At 40.2% G+C, this 16,800-nt stretch overlaps 1 protein-coding gene across 1 annotated transcript in view; it reads right to left on the bottom strand.

Moving 5' to 3' along the window:
• Positions 1-3,703: 3,703 nt before the first annotated feature.
• rhocb (ras homolog family member Cb) overlaps positions 3,704-16,800 on the bottom strand; it is a 36,223-nt gene continuing 23,126 nt past the window's right edge. The window contains exons 2-5 of the mRNA XM_066643140.1: positions 15,032-15,189; positions 8,479-8,599; positions 7,896-8,026; positions 3,704-5,454 (exon numbers count right to left, since the gene is read on the bottom strand). Coding sequence (XP_066499237.1) covers positions 5,281-5,454; positions 7,896-8,026; positions 8,479-8,599; positions 15,032-15,187 — 582 coding nt within the window. The 5' untranslated portion in view covers positions 15,188-15,189 and the 3' untranslated portion in view covers positions 3,704-5,280. The remainder of the gene's footprint in view (positions 5,455-7,895; positions 8,027-8,478; positions 8,600-15,031; positions 15,190-16,800) is intronic.

Raw genomic sequence — 16,800 nt, 5'->3', positions numbered from 1 at the left:
TTAATTTCAGACAGATAACGGAGGGACTCACTTCATCAGAACATCTCTCCTCTGCTTTTCTGTGCGCTTTGTCTCCTTTATCCTCCTCTGCCTTAATTCAATTATGATGTAAAATGCTGACAGAAGGGGATGTACTTTTCATTTAGAAAGAGCATTAGATTTTTTATAGATATTCTACTTTCATAACTGTAGTGTTGAGGCCAGTCATTCAGAGTGAGTTTGAAATGGTGCAGTGTAGAGGAACTAAAGGGCTTAGTGGGTTGGGTGAGATGGTGGTGAAAACTGCCAGACAGACCTGGTAGACAAATGTACAGTGAGGGTTTGCTGGGAAAGGACAGAGGACTCTGTCCAGATTGATTTAAACTCACCTCTGAGAGAAATTTTCACACATTCTGGACGTAGGGGACGTGGAGTCTGAATGGACACTGTACAAGGCCTCCATCGTGGAAGGGGCTGTATAGTACATACGATTGACAGTGTTTTTTGTTGTTGTTGCTCTTTTTAAAAGTTGTAATGGAGGATGATTGGAGCAGATATAACTAGCAGTATCCTGTGTTTGTTTTTCATATTGTCACTGTCCAATTAAAAACACGCAGCTCCATTTTTGGGTGTGGTTTGTTTACTACAACAGCTGTTGAATGGACCAATGGAAACGCTTAACAAAATTTTGCAATAAATCTTTTTACACTGACTTCCATTGAAAATTAAGAAGGTTTTATTCCTTCTCCTGGAAAGTTACTGTTTTGGGAGATGCTTGTTTTTCATTGGACAGGACTGTGATTATAGAATGCCAATCAACCCAAAAGTTAAATCTTAAACTTTAATTAATTTAATAAAATGAATCTGCTCTGGGGCGGCACAGTGGTGCAGCAGGTAGTGTCGCATTCACACAGCTCCAGGGACCTGGAGGTTGTGGGTTCGATTCCCGCTCTGGGTGACTGTCTGTCTGTGAGGAGTGTGGTGTGTTCTCCCTGTGTCCGCGTGGGTTTCCTCCGGGTGCTCCGGTTTCCTCTCATAGTCCCAAAAAAACACGGTGGTAGGTGGATTGGTGACTCAAAAGTGTGTGTGTGTGTGTTGCCCTGTGATGGACTCACCATTAGGCTCTGGACCCACCGCGACCCTGAACTGGATAAGTGCTTACAGATAATGAATGAATGAATCTCCTCTGAATTGCTTTAGAACTATTCATGGTATTTGGCAGTGGCTCTTTTTTAAAATAATATTACTGACATGGACAAACAGTGTTTAGTCCTTCTTAAGGTCTCTGTTTGGTTTAGATGGGAACAGAACAGTTTTTGTTTTGTTTTAACAATGTAGCAGTGTTATCCACTGTGCTACACAGAGACCTGACTCTTTCCTGAGGTAATATTAAATGCCTTCATGCATCACATCATTTATACAAACTTCATTTATACTTTCTGGAACTGATCAGACTGATCTTCCCATCACCCCCACTGATGTTTCTGTCCTTAAACACACGCTGATGTTCTGGTGCCTTTAAATCCGATTGTTCTGAAAGCTGAATAAATTATACAGTTTTTGACACTGTAGGATTTCTTCCTGCCTAAACGTAAGCATTTAAAACAGCTCTCAGTTTTAATTATTTCAGCTGCCCTTCCCCTGTACTTTATAAACCAGTAACAAGTCCCCTGAACTCATCTTTACCTAAAGTAGTAGAGATGCAATGCCTCCTATTGGACGAAATGCAGTCTCTTCTGTGCACAGTTGGACCAGCCACTAGAGGGTTAATGTGAATATTAGGCCAGAGAGCATCAGATCCTCATCCCATGGGTCGTCCTCTGGCGTTTCTCATCTCTTGGTCCTACTCCAGGGATGACCTCATGTCTGCTTACAATAAACAGAGGAAACAGAGAAGCTTTGCATCCTGTGGACATCCCCTCATCCTACACCAGGCTCCGTACACAAAAACAAATGCGGACAATCGTGGCGTCAGGACACTTGTGATTAATGAGTCAAGCAGCTTTAAGGCTTTATATGCAGATGTTCAGCTGTCCATTCACAGCTTGTATAATATCCATGGGGAAGCACAAAATGAAATAGAACCCCATTAGGAGTTGTGAGCCCATGGTCACTGAACATGTTTGATAGGGTTACTATGGCTTTTTGACTCTACACTTACACTTTTAATTGAGCACCAGGTTGAGTCAGCACTTGAGACAGTGCACACCCAACGCAGCAGGCTGCCATCCTCAGCGTCCAGGGAACATTTGTGGGTATGGTGCCCTTGAGCTGTGAATTGAAGGAGGACAGCACTGTTTAGGTAACACTCTTGTAACTTCTTTTAAGAACTGGGTAAACTAAGTCATCTTTCTTATTGAAGATGCAGTTTCCCTGCATAGACCAGCTGTATGCACACACTTATACATTTCCTTTACAGTGGGTCTGACTGGGTGGTGTTACATCACAGTCTGTGTAGGCTCCAGATCTCCAAACGTATACTTACATTACCTGAACAAAGGACTATTTGGTTTGGTTTCCCCCTCGTGGTGGCTGAGAGCACTACAAGGATGTAGAGAACCTAAGCCTGAACCTTGAGATGTATAACTCTTCATGAAAATTATGATGCAGATATTACGCAAAGTAACAAGTGACTGAACAGTGGAGGCTTAAACATATGGGCCCTCTCTGGTCATCAATGAAACCTCTACAAACTATTCCCAAATGAAAAATATCCCCTTAATCTCTAAAAGGAAAGTGTAACTACATTTTGCCTTTGCTCAGAAGCAGATGCCTTTCTCTCCACTTCCTTCTCCATTGCTTTCCTGCAGCTCAAAATCCCTGGTCCACAGGCTGATGGGATTGGTTCTTTAAAGGTTATACATAAGAAACCCTGGCTGTCAAAATTACTTGTTGGAGCTGCAGATCATCTCAACCACGTGGATATCAACACCAGAGACAAGGTTAAATACGGATGGGGCTTTAAATTAACAATATTAATATCTAACTTTGACTGTGCAGTTCAAATTATTTTCTCTGTTCTGCCACACAATATGGGAAGGGTTGTTCATGCAGTGCTTTGATACAAAATGTTTGCCACATCAGTTGTTCAGAGGCGGTGACAGGAAACAGACATCTATCTTAAAGCTCACTCAGAAATTCTGACATTAACAGGTCATAAATATGAATGTATGGGCTTCTCTGGAAGTAAAATGTATAGCAAAACTAAAAGTTGCGATTGTTTAGCATACATATAAACCCACAGGGCACATCAGCTTCACCGGGTAATTTGGCCGGTAAAATGGCTGTGTGTCTTGTAGCCAAAACAGCTGGTTTCCCATCCTCACCACTGAAACCTAAGCATGTTTCTCTGGAAAAGTTTCCTGACAATGAACCATTTCCCATCAAAACTCCAAGAACAACTCGGCATGACTCAATGAAGTTATCCGCCTCTACCTCTGACTGTATCAACAATAAGTGGACACTGACTGCGGGATTGTTTTAAAACCCTCAATCCAAAAACTTCTCCTTTGTCACATGGCGCAGTGCAACGATCCAAAGAGCAGAATAAAAACAATACAATTCTGAAAAGGCTTGATGCAGGAGGAAGTTGAAGAAATCCAACCAAGAGCTTATCCAGGCATTTTGTCCAGTGGGCTGTATTGTGGGTGTTGTGCTCTATTCCACTTTTAATGAAGTGAAGTTAAACGGGAATAATGTATTTTTTTTAATTAGAATTTAACAGGTAAATGAAAAATAAACTGTTGTAGTAAAACAAGACCAGTCAGAACTGTTCAGTGGTGGTGACAGGAACCACACGTCTGCTCTAAAATCTCCCTCACTTTCACTTAAAGCATGTCCGCTTCCTCATGTTCAGGGTTCTGTTGAATCTGGAGAATACTTAGAATCACTGGGCACAAATTCATCACAGGGCATAATACACTCACCCAGGCAGGCTCTCGCTCTCACTCACACACACACACACACACACCTGTGAATGTATTTAAATACCTACCAATGTGGAAGGAAAATGGAGCACCCGGAGGACACCCATACAGACAGCAGGAGAACACAAACAGACAGTGTCCCAAAACATGACCATGTCTGGACCCCAGGACACAACTGCCACATTAGCTCCCACCCTCAGTTAAATTTATAAACAATTTTAAAGGCATTTATGTTTGAGAGGTACATGTAAAAGGCCAAAAGAAAGTTAGATTCAACATATCTTACCATTAATAAGTTTAGACATGGCAATTATAAACACGTAGAGGATATGCTCATGGTCACTGCTGGTTGGACCAGTGAATAAAATGCCTATTTTTTGTTGCACATATGTCCCCCTTATTCCCATCACCACCAGCAATGTATAGAAACCTGAGCCAGTGCTGAGTCAGTCACGAACTATGAATGTCTCTGCTGACATCTCAATCATAGAACTATGCAGAACTTTAAAAAAGAAACAGGTGAATTTCTGCTTTATGAGGAATGAACTGCTGTGTCTGCAAGATTCACAACAAGCTGCCCTTCCTTGCCCCGAGGCCTGGCAGAACAGGACCAACTGCAAGTGAGACATTTCCAGCAAGATACAGTGTCATACTCATCTCATGCGCCCACACACATCACGAGGCACACAGTGACAGGCTGAACGAGCTAATTTTGTTAGCACTCTAGGCTAACCTAATTTCACCCCACCGAGCCCCATCTTTGCCGTTTGTCCCGGTTAGGCCTAACTGTTCATTTGTGAGCTGACTCTGCAAAAAATCTCCAAAAATAAATATTACAGCAGGTCATAATGACTTATAATCCCATATAAACTAAGACAAACATGCCAAGTGGTTTGAATGAACAATAAATGTATTCTTGATCTTTTTTCCAATGTAGCAGAGTTGGCCAGCCAGGCTGTAGCCCAAATAAGTAAACAATATATAAAGAAGCAATGTCTGAATATAACATGGAATGGGGAAAGAGAAAGAGAATGAGAGAAAGAGGAGATTACGATTTATGTACAAATACATACAAAATCAAATTCAATCAATCTTTCTCCCACACAGAGGATGATATGCTGGCAGAAGAAAGCAAAAGTCAAGAGACTGCAGAACAAACAGGTCTGTGTGCATACGGAAACTTTAAAGAGCACAGGTGGGTTGGTTTCTCTATAAACAGGTTTATCAGTCTCTCTCGCGCACATCTTGCTTGCGTGAAATGCCTAATACAGTACAGCGATGATGTCGGTTTGGTTAAGGTTATTTATTTTTTTTTTGTTTTGTTTTCCTGGAGCACTGTCAACTGTTGGCAGAAATGTGTGCACATAGCACATGCTCATAACAGCAGGCAGCCGCTTCTCTTCTTGCGCTTGCGAACTTGCAACGCCGCCCTTGTGGCCATCTCAAACACCTCCCGCACCCCCTCCTTAGTTTTAGCAGAGCACTCCAGATAGCCGAACGCACTGATCCTGTTAGCCATGTCTCTGCCTTCCTCTGGCTTTACTGGCTCCTGAAAGAGACACACAACTTGTTTCAGTAAAAGTATACTTTATGCACCAGGTTACGCATTTGCTGCACCAGAAATTCTACACAGAACCATTAACTAATAAAGAAAACACGTGTCTCGTGTGTGGCATCACATCATCTCTTGTGTGTTTTCACAACAAAACGTATTTTTGGACACCAGACGGTTGCTGGGGGTTCATGACTCCGTGTCGCTGATCAGTCATGCAGTGCCGAAAGCAGAAACACTGAAAAACTCCTGATTATAAGAGAACACATTGTGTAATGTACATGGCTTTCGACTGTTCCTGTCCCGATGCCAGCGGACTGTCTTATAATCTAATCTCTTAAAAAAATATCTTTTAAAATTGCAAACTTGTATGTCATTTTGAATGGAAATTAAACAAATTAAGTGTGGTCTTGAGTGTGATTTGACCACAGTCCTGTGTATATATAAAAGGTGGGTCCTTTTTCTTATCACGTGTGGAGTTAGTGGTGTCATGATAGCAAAATTATGACTTTCGATTCGATACCGATACTGAAACGATACCATGGCAAATCCTAAAACATCAGGAAAAGCAATGTACTCTCTCTGTACTCTCAAAAATCGCTGATATCCACTTGTTCAGTGTGACGCCACACATGAATTTCCCCATTTCTGGGTCCAATCGCCCCTTTGGTCCCGTGTCATAAGACGTGTTTACTGTTTGAATAAAGCTGAATGCCTCAATCAGACATGTGATCTCAGTTCAGAAAAAGAATTAGTTCAACATTCTGATCTGTGTGAGCTGTTGTGGACCAACTGTGCTGCTCCGTCTCTGGAGCAAATGAGACGAGTCAAGGAAGCTGTCTATCACGGTCAGTCTAGGTGTTCTAACGAGTTGTGCTGCCGATGATTCTCTTCTATGAAAAGTAGCTTTTGTACAGAAAGTGGCTGGTGCTAGTCGGGTTTTTTGTTTTTTAAATAACCCACTAGAAGGTCTGGATTAAAAAAGAAATAATAAAGAATTCGCTAAAACTAGCAGCAAAATCATTAAGGGAGGCAGGGGAGGCTCTGAGGGGGCACACATTTTGAATAGACTCTACTGGCTTCGGTACTACAACTGTATCTTATAATACTCTATGACTTTGGTCACCAATCTTTTATTGTAAACCTTTTCAAATCTGAACAACTGAAAGATCTACCAGCATAATTTCCAAGCGTATGCTATTTAAAATAAAGCTTTTTATTTTTCATTTTTTTTTTTTTTAATAAAACTCAATTAGACGCCTGAGGCTGTATCCTGTCTGCAAGTGCTTTGTAAACCAGTGTTTTGACAAGGTGTGCTACCATATCTATGCTACCTAGCAGCTCTGGGCATGCCCAGACCCACCATTTTGAATGTTTTCTTGCATTTTTCATGGTTAATGTGTTTTCTTCGGCTGCGTTAGCTTACTGTTATTTATTTAGCATTCCAAAACCATAAATGCTGTACATTCAAATAAATATATAAACAATTCATTTTCAGCATAATTATTTTTCTTTTCAATTATACAGGGATTTAGGCTGTGCATGTCTTCTGCTTATAGTGTTATTGGGAGCATTAAAGCATTTAAGTGGCTGTATTAAGAAAAGTGGGTGGCGTAGTGGTTAGCATTGTTGCCTCACAGCAAGACGATCCGTTGTGTGTCTGCTGACAAGAGATTGGGATGCTCAGTCAGTTTATCTACTCCCATAGAGCTCCATGAATACAGTGATTGCCTGACTCTTCCATGCAGCCAACCATCGCAAAGCTATGATGGCGATTGGACAGTGTTGACTCTCGCTTGTGTTTCGTAATCTGCATGAAACTGTAGTATAATATCTACCATTTTGAAACTGCAACCGTCAAGCACTGCTGCCATGTTGGCTCAGAAAGGGCAGAGACAGTATAGAGCAGCAGCAGCAGCACTATTGGTCAGGGATGCGAATTCAAGTGTCAAAATTAGTGGACACAAACACAGTGTGTCAGCGCTTAAATAGCTAGCGAACCACTGGTCTTGGATTGGCTGGTTTCCGACCACTGTTCTATGTGAATGTCAACCAGAAGTCTCCTTTATAATACATGACATACAGAACTATGTTCTTCTTCCTGGCCTAGCGCACACATACAACCAAACACAAACACTCTTTTAGACCATGATCCCACTCTTTAGGAGAGAAGGGAAGTGTTCCTTTAACAGGAAACAGCTGCATTCTAACTTCCTAAAATGGTTGCTGGAGAAAGGAAGTACATCTGGGCCTGGTTTTTTTTAGCGGAGACGTGAATGAACAAAACAAACAGGCGTCTGACTTCAATTAGCATATGCTACCTTTTATTGCCCTGACAACACATACACATACACACACAGCACAAACACATCATAAACATGACAAACACACCACACCCCACACAGAACTCGACTCTATATTTGGGGTCAATTCTGTACCTGCTTCATCTTTGCCAGCTCTCTGCGAGTGTGATCATCATTGCGCAGGTCTTTCTTATTTCCCACCAGGATGATTGGAACATTGGGACAGAAATGCTTCACCTCCGGTGTCCACTTCTCTGGAATGTTCTCTGTGTGAAAGAAAATCATATGCAAAATGATGATAAGAGCCAGAACTTCCAGGTCTCACCAGCCTAACACTTCTTTAAAAAAAACTAACTAGTTTTACTTAGAAGAGGACCCAGTTACCATTAATAGTGCAAAAATCAGAGACCACATTTCATTTGTTTAATTTTTAAATGCCGTATGATTTTCAAAGAAATCTGCAGGGACCTTTAATTCCCATGTGGCTCCAGTGTTTACTCTTAGAATTTGGTTGGATTTTCTGTTTCCATTTATAGCAGACACCTTCAGTATTGTTGAGTTCTTGGCTCTGCAGTGGCAGAAGTGTGATCTTTCGTAAAGTACTGTATACAAAAGCTAATTTAAGTAAAAGACCTCTGTTGAGCTTTTGATTTTGTTGCAAAGGCAAGGACACATATAATGGCATAATGCATTATGTCTCATGGTAATTGTCAAGTACCTAAACTGTCAGGACTGTCTATGGAAAAACACATGAGAATGACGTCTGTGTCGGGATAAGACAACGGCCTCAACCTGTCATAGTCCTCTTGTCCTGCCGTATCCCATAACGCCAACTCAACCTGAAAGAGTCAGAGAAGAAACATTTTTAAAAATATATGTATGTATTCACACACACCTTGCACCCCTTATCCACATCCAGCACCTCATAATTTTTGTCTAAGTACGATGGGACCTTGTCAGTTGAAGGTCCTTTCCTTGGGCTTGCTGAGTGGCCTCAATTCCAGCAGGCTTAAATTTGGATCTCACTCCACTCTCTCACATTATATATACACACACGGCAAGGTTTATTTATGGCACTGGGAATGCACAGATAACTGCACACAACAACCTTCATCCCATCCCTCTCATACATACTCGCTGCTCATGCAAAGCCTCCAAATATGAATAAAGAGGTGTCTGCTTTTCATTCCTCACAAAGCCACAAGTGAGATAAAGCTTAAAGGAGAGAATGTCAAGTTCATCTATGTGCTGTGATCAAAAAAGGCAAAGTGGTGCTGAGATCATAAACCGACAACACTTATTCCTGTTTTTTTTCAACCACAAACTGATTACATGCATATAACCCCTGTCCTCCTACCTCTCAGAACAGGTAACTAAACAGGAGTTGGGCTTCTAAAAATGATTCTTAACAGTAAAGACAAATTTAGGCTACAAGAAAAAAAAAGCTTCTATCCATCCATTTTCCATGTAGCATAAAAGGATACACACACACAGGCCATAAAATTAGAATATCATGAAAAAGTTCATTTATATTTGTATATTGTATTGTACTTGTATATTATACTCATTCATTACACATAGACTGATATATTTCATGTGTTTATTTCTTTTCATTTGATGATTATAACTAACAACTAATGAAAACCCCAAATTCAGTTTCTCAGAAAATTAGAATATTGTGAAAAGGTTCAATATTGAAGACACCTGGTGCCACACTCTAATCAGTGATTTAACTCAACACACCTGCAAAGGCCTTTAAACGGTCTCAGTCTCGTTCTGTAGGCTACACAATCATGGGGAAGACTGCTAAAATGACAGTTGTCTAACAGACAACCACTAAGACCTTACACTAGCAGGGCAAGGCACAAAAGGTCATTGCTAAAGAGGCTGGGAGTTCACAGAGAACTGTGTCCAAGCACATTAATAGAGAGGCAAAGGGAAAGAAAAGATGTGGTAGAAAAATTTGTACAAGCAATAGGGATAACCGCACCCTGGAGAGGATTGTGAAACAAAACCCATTCAAAAATGTAGGGGAGATTCACAAAGACCAGACTGCAGCTGGAGTCAGTGCTTCAAGAACCACCACACCCAGAAGTATGCAAGACATTGGTTTCAGCTGTCGCATTCTTTGTGTCAAGCCACTCTTGAAAGAGAGACCGTGTCAGAATCATCTCACTTCCAAAAATGATGGGACTGCTGCTGTTTTCTAATGAAAACTAATTTTGCATTTCCTTTAGAAATCAAGGTCCCAGAGTCTGGAGGAAGAGAGGAGAGGCACAGAATCCACGTTGCTTGTGGTCCAGTGTAAAGTTTCCACAGTCAGTGATGGTTTGTGGTGCCATTTCATCTGCTGGTGTTGGTCCACTGTGTTTTCGGAGGTCCAAGGTTAGCGCAGCCGTCTACCAGGAAGTTTTAGAGCACTTCATGTTTCCTGCTGCTGACCAAATTTATGGAGATGCAGATTTAATTTTCCAACAGGACTTGGCACCTGCACACAGTGCCAAAGCTAAAAGTACCTGGTTTAAAGGACCATGGTATCCCTGTCCTTAATTGGCCAGCAAACTCTATCTATGGGGTATTGTGAAGAGGAAGATGCAATACGCCAGACCCAACAATGCAGAAGAGCTGAAGGCCACTACCAGAGCATCCTGGGCTCTCACTACACCTGAGCAGTGCCACAGACTGATCAACTCCATGCCACGCGGCATTGCTGCAGTAATTAAGGCTAAAGGAGCCCCAACTAAGTATTGAGTGCTGTACATGCTCATACTTTTCAGTTAGCCAGCATTTCACTTTTTATAAAATCAGTTGCATAAATTACAGCATGACTTAGAGCACTTAATTTTCCCTGATTTATTAAAAAAAAAAAAAAAAAAAAAACCTCAATGGCTCCATCATAGGGAAATAAATTACAAGTTAAAATACTAGTAAATCTTTATATGGTGAAGAATGAAAAAAACAAATATATGTATATGTTAGCATAGTATACATGACAAACTGGATTAGAGGAATCTTTTATCCTTTATTATAATTATCTCAGTGTAGTTTTGATGATTTCTGAATTAAAATATCTTAATTTACTAAACAAATTTTGGGGTCAAACGTGGTCATATGACTGATCCGTGTTAAGCTTGAATCCATTGGCCTTAACAGCACTATTTTAAGATTTATACGTAGAATCTAAACAGGCTCAATTCATTAGGCAGTATTTACCATTTTCCTCTCCTCTATTTCTCCCTCTCACTTGCTTGTCAGGTGTGTAAAGATAGAAGCAGTGTGGTAGGCGTCATTATTCCACTTCCTGTATACCTCACTTCTAAATAAAAGCCCTCTGCTTTTGTAAATGTGGTTTTATGTAACTGGTAATATATATGTACTGTGCTACTTTAACACCAGCTTAATTTTATGCTACATAGAGGCATGTGCATATTTGGCTGGTATAAAACATAACTTTAAATTCAACCCAAGGCCAACTTGGGATGAAATAAATTACCGCACTATCCACCAAATACCCCCGGAATAATCATCCCTCTTTATTCTTTTCATCCTTTTGACTAAAAGTCACATGGCATCCCAGACACAATTCATCCATGCTGTAATAATGTCAGTTTCAGTCATTAAGGGAGCTCCATGCTGACATCCCACACAGTAAGTTGGATAACAATGACATTTGCAGGTTTTTAGAAAGCCAGGGACTCCATCTGACAAAAAGCTTTATATACTTTATTGCAAATGGATCAGTGGTGTTGGTGGGATTCAAAAGGTTACTCACAGTGCAAATCAATTTTGCCACAAAGGTCATTCAATGTGCTGCACATATCCCTCTGGCAGACCATGCTGGATCTCATGTGGTTGATTCTGTAGCAAAGAATCAGCATTGGGCCACATGGGAAACAATGGGACCGAACTATATATTTCTGGAGGATCTTATGCAAAACAGAGATTTTACTTAATTCACACTGTCAGGAAAAATGTTTTTGTCAATTCGCTGCAACTTGGTAAACATAATACAATATAGATTTTACTTAACATGTCAATAGAAAAGTTATTAAACAGTGTTGCTGTACAAATTCACACTCGCTGCCCTAGTGAGAGTTTCAGTGTGAGAGACAACCAGCCCACTGACCATCTGACACAGTTCTCTGCTATTTTCATGTTTGACTTTTAAAGTTTCACAAGTAAGCGTTCCTTGGTCCAGTTGAGGTGGTAATCACAGGCACTGGTTCTTAACGTTAACAAAAGTTTGCGTAGGGGCTTGATTTGCATTTACTCTGTTGACTCAGTGTTAAAGATTCTCAGCACATACTAGATGATTTCCAGAAGAAAAACAAGAACATTAATTTATATCATTTTTGAATTGATAAACAAAAGGACATAGCATACATCCCAAACTATTAAATACAAACTCAATCTGTAATGCCATGATGATAATATATATCCCCATCCTGTCATCAATTAAGCCTCTAAAAATGTATTTCATTCATTCATTGTCCGTAACCACTTACGGGGTCCAGGGCCTACCCGGAATCATTGGGCATAAGGCAGGAATACACCCTAGAGTGGGCGCAAGTCCTTATCAGGGCGACACACACACACAATTTTGATTCACCATTCCACCTACTGTTCATAAAAATTAAATATTAAGAAATTATTCTCAAGAACAAAATCCAGTAATGCAATTTAAAGGGGGGGATGCCATTTTCTCTGGTTTGCTTACATTCAGAAATGAGACATTTTATGGTGAAACAGTATATTTAAGGGGAGGGGGGATTTTAAAAAATTAAAAGGATTAAAAATTGTATGTGGCAGCACGGTGGCGCAGCAGGTAGTGTCCCAGTCACACAGCTCCAGAGACCTGGAGGTTGTGGGTTCGATTCCTGCTCCAGGTGACTGTCTGTGAGGAGTTTGGTGTGTTCTCCCCGTGTCTGCGTGGGTTTCCTCCGGGTGCTCCGGTTTCCTCCCTCAGTCCAAAAACACACGTTGGTCGGTGGATTGGCGACTCAAATGTGTCTGTAGGTGTGAGTGTGTCTGTGTAGCCCTGTGAAGGACTGGCGCCCCCTCCAGGGTGTATTCCTGCCTTACGCCCAATGATTCCAGGTAGGCTCTGGACCCACCGTGACCCTGAACTGGATAAGCGCTTACAGATAATGAATGAATGAATGAAAAATTGTATGTGACTGAAGTTTAATCTGTATGTAGGTTTTATTCACTATTTGAACTACCACAACTCATTTGTTGTACTTTTGATCTGTTTACTTTCATGAAATTAGCCATCTCCTGAATTTGAAAATATTCCCACATTAAGTAATCTGAAACAACAACATTTAAAGCTCTCTCTGTTGTTTAAAAAAATTCCAGATGCCTTTTCACCGGCAGTGATCAGAGAAAGCTTGACGTACCAGACCGAGACAGTTAATATTTTTCAGGCATTTACTGACCCCGGGGTTCGTAAACACATTGGACAGGTTTCAAGCACACAAATAGACTTGAGAGCTAGCAAATGGTGAGAATACAGTTTCCAAAATATATAGAAAAAGCGTTTTTTGTTTACAATTGTGAACGTGGCCTTTATATGAATTACATGAAACTCTACACCTTTACCTTCATTCAGTACAAGCTGAGGATTTTATAATGCTGGAGAAAGAAAGAAAAAAACAAAAAAGACTCATTAAAAATATCTAACATATAGAAACCTGTAAAAATGTTTACCTTATATCCCTGAATATTTACAATGTACTCAACCTAAAATTCACTGCATTTGACCATTTCCCTCTTATGAGCAGTCTGCATTTCCTTAAACTACACTACTATAATCTTTGTGTTCCCATCTCTTTTAATTACTTCAGTCATAAGAAGTAAATCCATTGAATAAAAACCTCATTGTTGGAATTTACACTCAGTGGATAGATCGTGCCCAACACTAACAGTGTAAAATTAAATGTGTAGGAGTTGAACAAATCTGTGTGACTTCTCATTAGGCTGATTATTACATAAAAGCACAAGCTTTGCTAAAGTAATATCGTACTATTACAAAGCTAAAGGTTTTAGTTACTCACAAGGCAACAAGCAAGGGTCACTCTGCAAAAATGAACTGCAACCGTACCTAGCCAGTCGCAGTCTACTGGCAGTTTGAGTGCAAACCCAGCCCACGCAGTGTTTAGAAAGCACTCTTCTCTGCCCTACCATATCCATTAAACTGCAGTGGCGTGTAACTAGGCTTTTGAAATCCGATTACACACTGCCCTGTTTGTATTGTACATGCTTCTATACAACATGTTCGAAATCAGTGCGGCTAATGCTCCTCATATTGTGCTGTCCCAACTCAGTGAGCACTGAAACTAAACTGAACAAACCTGTTCAAGTGATTCAGTCAGTGGAGTTATTGGAGCACATTGACATTCAGCTAATAGCGCTCACTGAGAGCACAGGCTATTGAGAGAGTGACTGCCCTTAGACAACTCAAGTGAAGTTGAGAAGTGGCATCATTACAGAACACACCTCTACCACAAACACACATTCATAGACCACATTCCTAAGACCTAACTCTTCTACACTTCATTGTCCTTTACTGGCAGGTAATAAATGATGTAGCTTAAGGGTCACTGAATTGAGTCACTGACATCCTGTAACAAGTTATTACATAAAATGCAATGCTTTATTCTTTCCAAAAAATAAAAATACTGACTAGCATAAAGAGACTTTGGTCAAAAATAAACGTTCTGATATTCTTACTGAAATATACGGTAGGCTCCTGCTTTTACCTAATGCTGGAAAATGCATGTCCTATACTGGAAGCCTGAATAAACAAAGGGTGTATGGTACTGTACATCAAATGATTAACAGGAGCAGACTTCGCCAGAAATGTAGCGGCCGTACAGACAAAATTCAGGCTCCAAAATGGCTAAGTGTATAAATTTTATAATTGGTCAAATCATCACTTTAAGCAAAGGAATAATGCTTATCTAAATTAGTTCTTTAAAATAATTAAAAAATCTTTTGCCCAACGTCGACTGCTTGAGGACCTCCACTGATGAAGAGCTGACAACACCTCTGGACAGCAATCGGGATTCCCTGACACACTTCTGATCAAAATGAGACATGCATATCCTTATTTATTCTCATTTAAATGAAATCCACTAAATGTCTTTCAATATTTATCTTAAAAAAGTTGTCATTAGTCCAAAGAAATTAAGCCTTTCCTTGTAGGCTGGCAACCAACATGTACCAAAAGAAGGGGTCTGTAAAGGACAATTTTCTGACTCATGACTGACCTGCTTCCCGTCCACTTCAATATCAGCAATGTAGTTCTCAAACACAGTGGGCACATAGACCTCAGGGAACTGATCTTTACTGAAGACAATAAGCAGACAGGTTTTCCCGCATGCTCCATCTCCCACAATCACCAGCTTCTTGCGGATAGCTGCCATCTCTGTAGAGACACAAAGAAACAGCACAACCGTTAAAACAGCTATAACACCTTACTGTTTTTAAAAGCATATAAACGTGGAAAGTTAAATGAAAAAATATCAACTATCTAAAATTAGTGTTGTTCCGTTGCACTGAGTGAAAACTGGCTTTAAGCCTGGCCTCAAGCTGCAGCAAGAGTGCACTTTGCTATTAGGCTACAAAGTGAGGAAAAAGGAGAAAGAACAAGAGATATGGGATTACTTCCACACACTGCATTGAAGGGAAATAACAGAGATTTAACACTGTTTTGTTGCTCCGCCCTTTTCCTTTTGTCTCTTCCTGCAGGGAGCACATTGAAAACAAGGACACGATGGCCTGGAAATGTCTCTGCCAGAACAGCATGGGAACACTAACACACACACACGCTCTCTCTCTCCCTCTCTCGTTCTTACACAGAACTCCAGCAGCCCTTCAAGTTTTGGAGGGATACAGACTTTCAGAACAATTCGGTCACTTTGCTTCTCTACTTAATTCAAATGTGCAGGCTCTGAAAATCTTACAGAAACTTAAGACTTTTCAAATACTGCCGAATTAGTCATTTAACTAAAGTGCAAGCTCATTAGCCACTTTAAATTCATTTAAATATTTTTAAAAAATATTTAATTAAATAAATTCAAAATGTATCTGAAGACAACGTAACCATATTCCTTCCTTTTTTGAAAGTTAATAATAATAATACCTCATAAAAACTCATGACTAAAAGCTATAATTGAATTGACTAATACTAGACTAAAATGCTGTTTGTTACCATCAAGTAAAACTAAATTACAACTAACAAAGAGACTGAAATGATTAAGACTAAATCAAAATCAGCTGCCAACATTAACACTGTCCAGAGCAATGTGAAACAGACTGCTGTAGTTAAACACTACTGTTACTGAATATTTGACTTTTTTCCCCTAATATAAAGTATCAAACATTTATTATTACATTTATGTTGCAACATGAATAAAAACAAATTAAAAAATAAATACATCATAAATGCACTCCTCTCACACATGCGCGGTAATCCAGAAATGTTTCAAAGTTTACCCGGAGGAGCTTTAAGTGTGAATGCGACCACCCCCAATATTCGTCCCCAGTATTACATGGATTTTCTCCTGGTAGCGCCCCAGTAAAGACTTGGGGTAAAGTCTCAGTATTCCACAGTTTCTCCTGCGTGTGCTGCTTCACGCCTAAACCAGGTATTTCATTATCCGCTGCGACACAGAAAATCTCCCGCTGTGAGCTGCATGGGTGAAAGACCACTCCAGGACACCCCCGGACCTGATGCTCTAAAGTTCCTTTAGAAAGTTCATGTGTGAAAGAAGCAAGAGACTTTAAAATACATGGCACAATCATTTGTCTTGCCCATCTTATCAATTCCTAATGAGTTTGATGAAGAGTATGGCAATAATATACTTTTACAAGCCCTTACAATTCATTACAGCATGCATACACACAGACACACACACAGACACACACAGGTGTAGTTAACAAGGATGAACTGCAGATGCATTCATTGCTAAGATAAAGGACACTGAACCTGCAGTGACATCTATGGTTAATCAAAATTATTCGAAAGGAGTAAAGA

Source organism: Hoplias malabaricus, chromosome 14 (genome assembly GCF_029633855.1).
Source record: "Hoplias malabaricus isolate fHopMal1 chromosome 14, fHopMal1.hap1, whole genome shotgun sequence".
NCBI classification, from domain to species: Eukaryota; Metazoa; Chordata; class Actinopteri; order Characiformes; family Erythrinidae; genus Hoplias; species Hoplias malabaricus.
The sequence above is the reverse complement of the archived record's forward strand: the minus strand, read 5'-3'. Positions and strand labels throughout refer to the sequence as shown.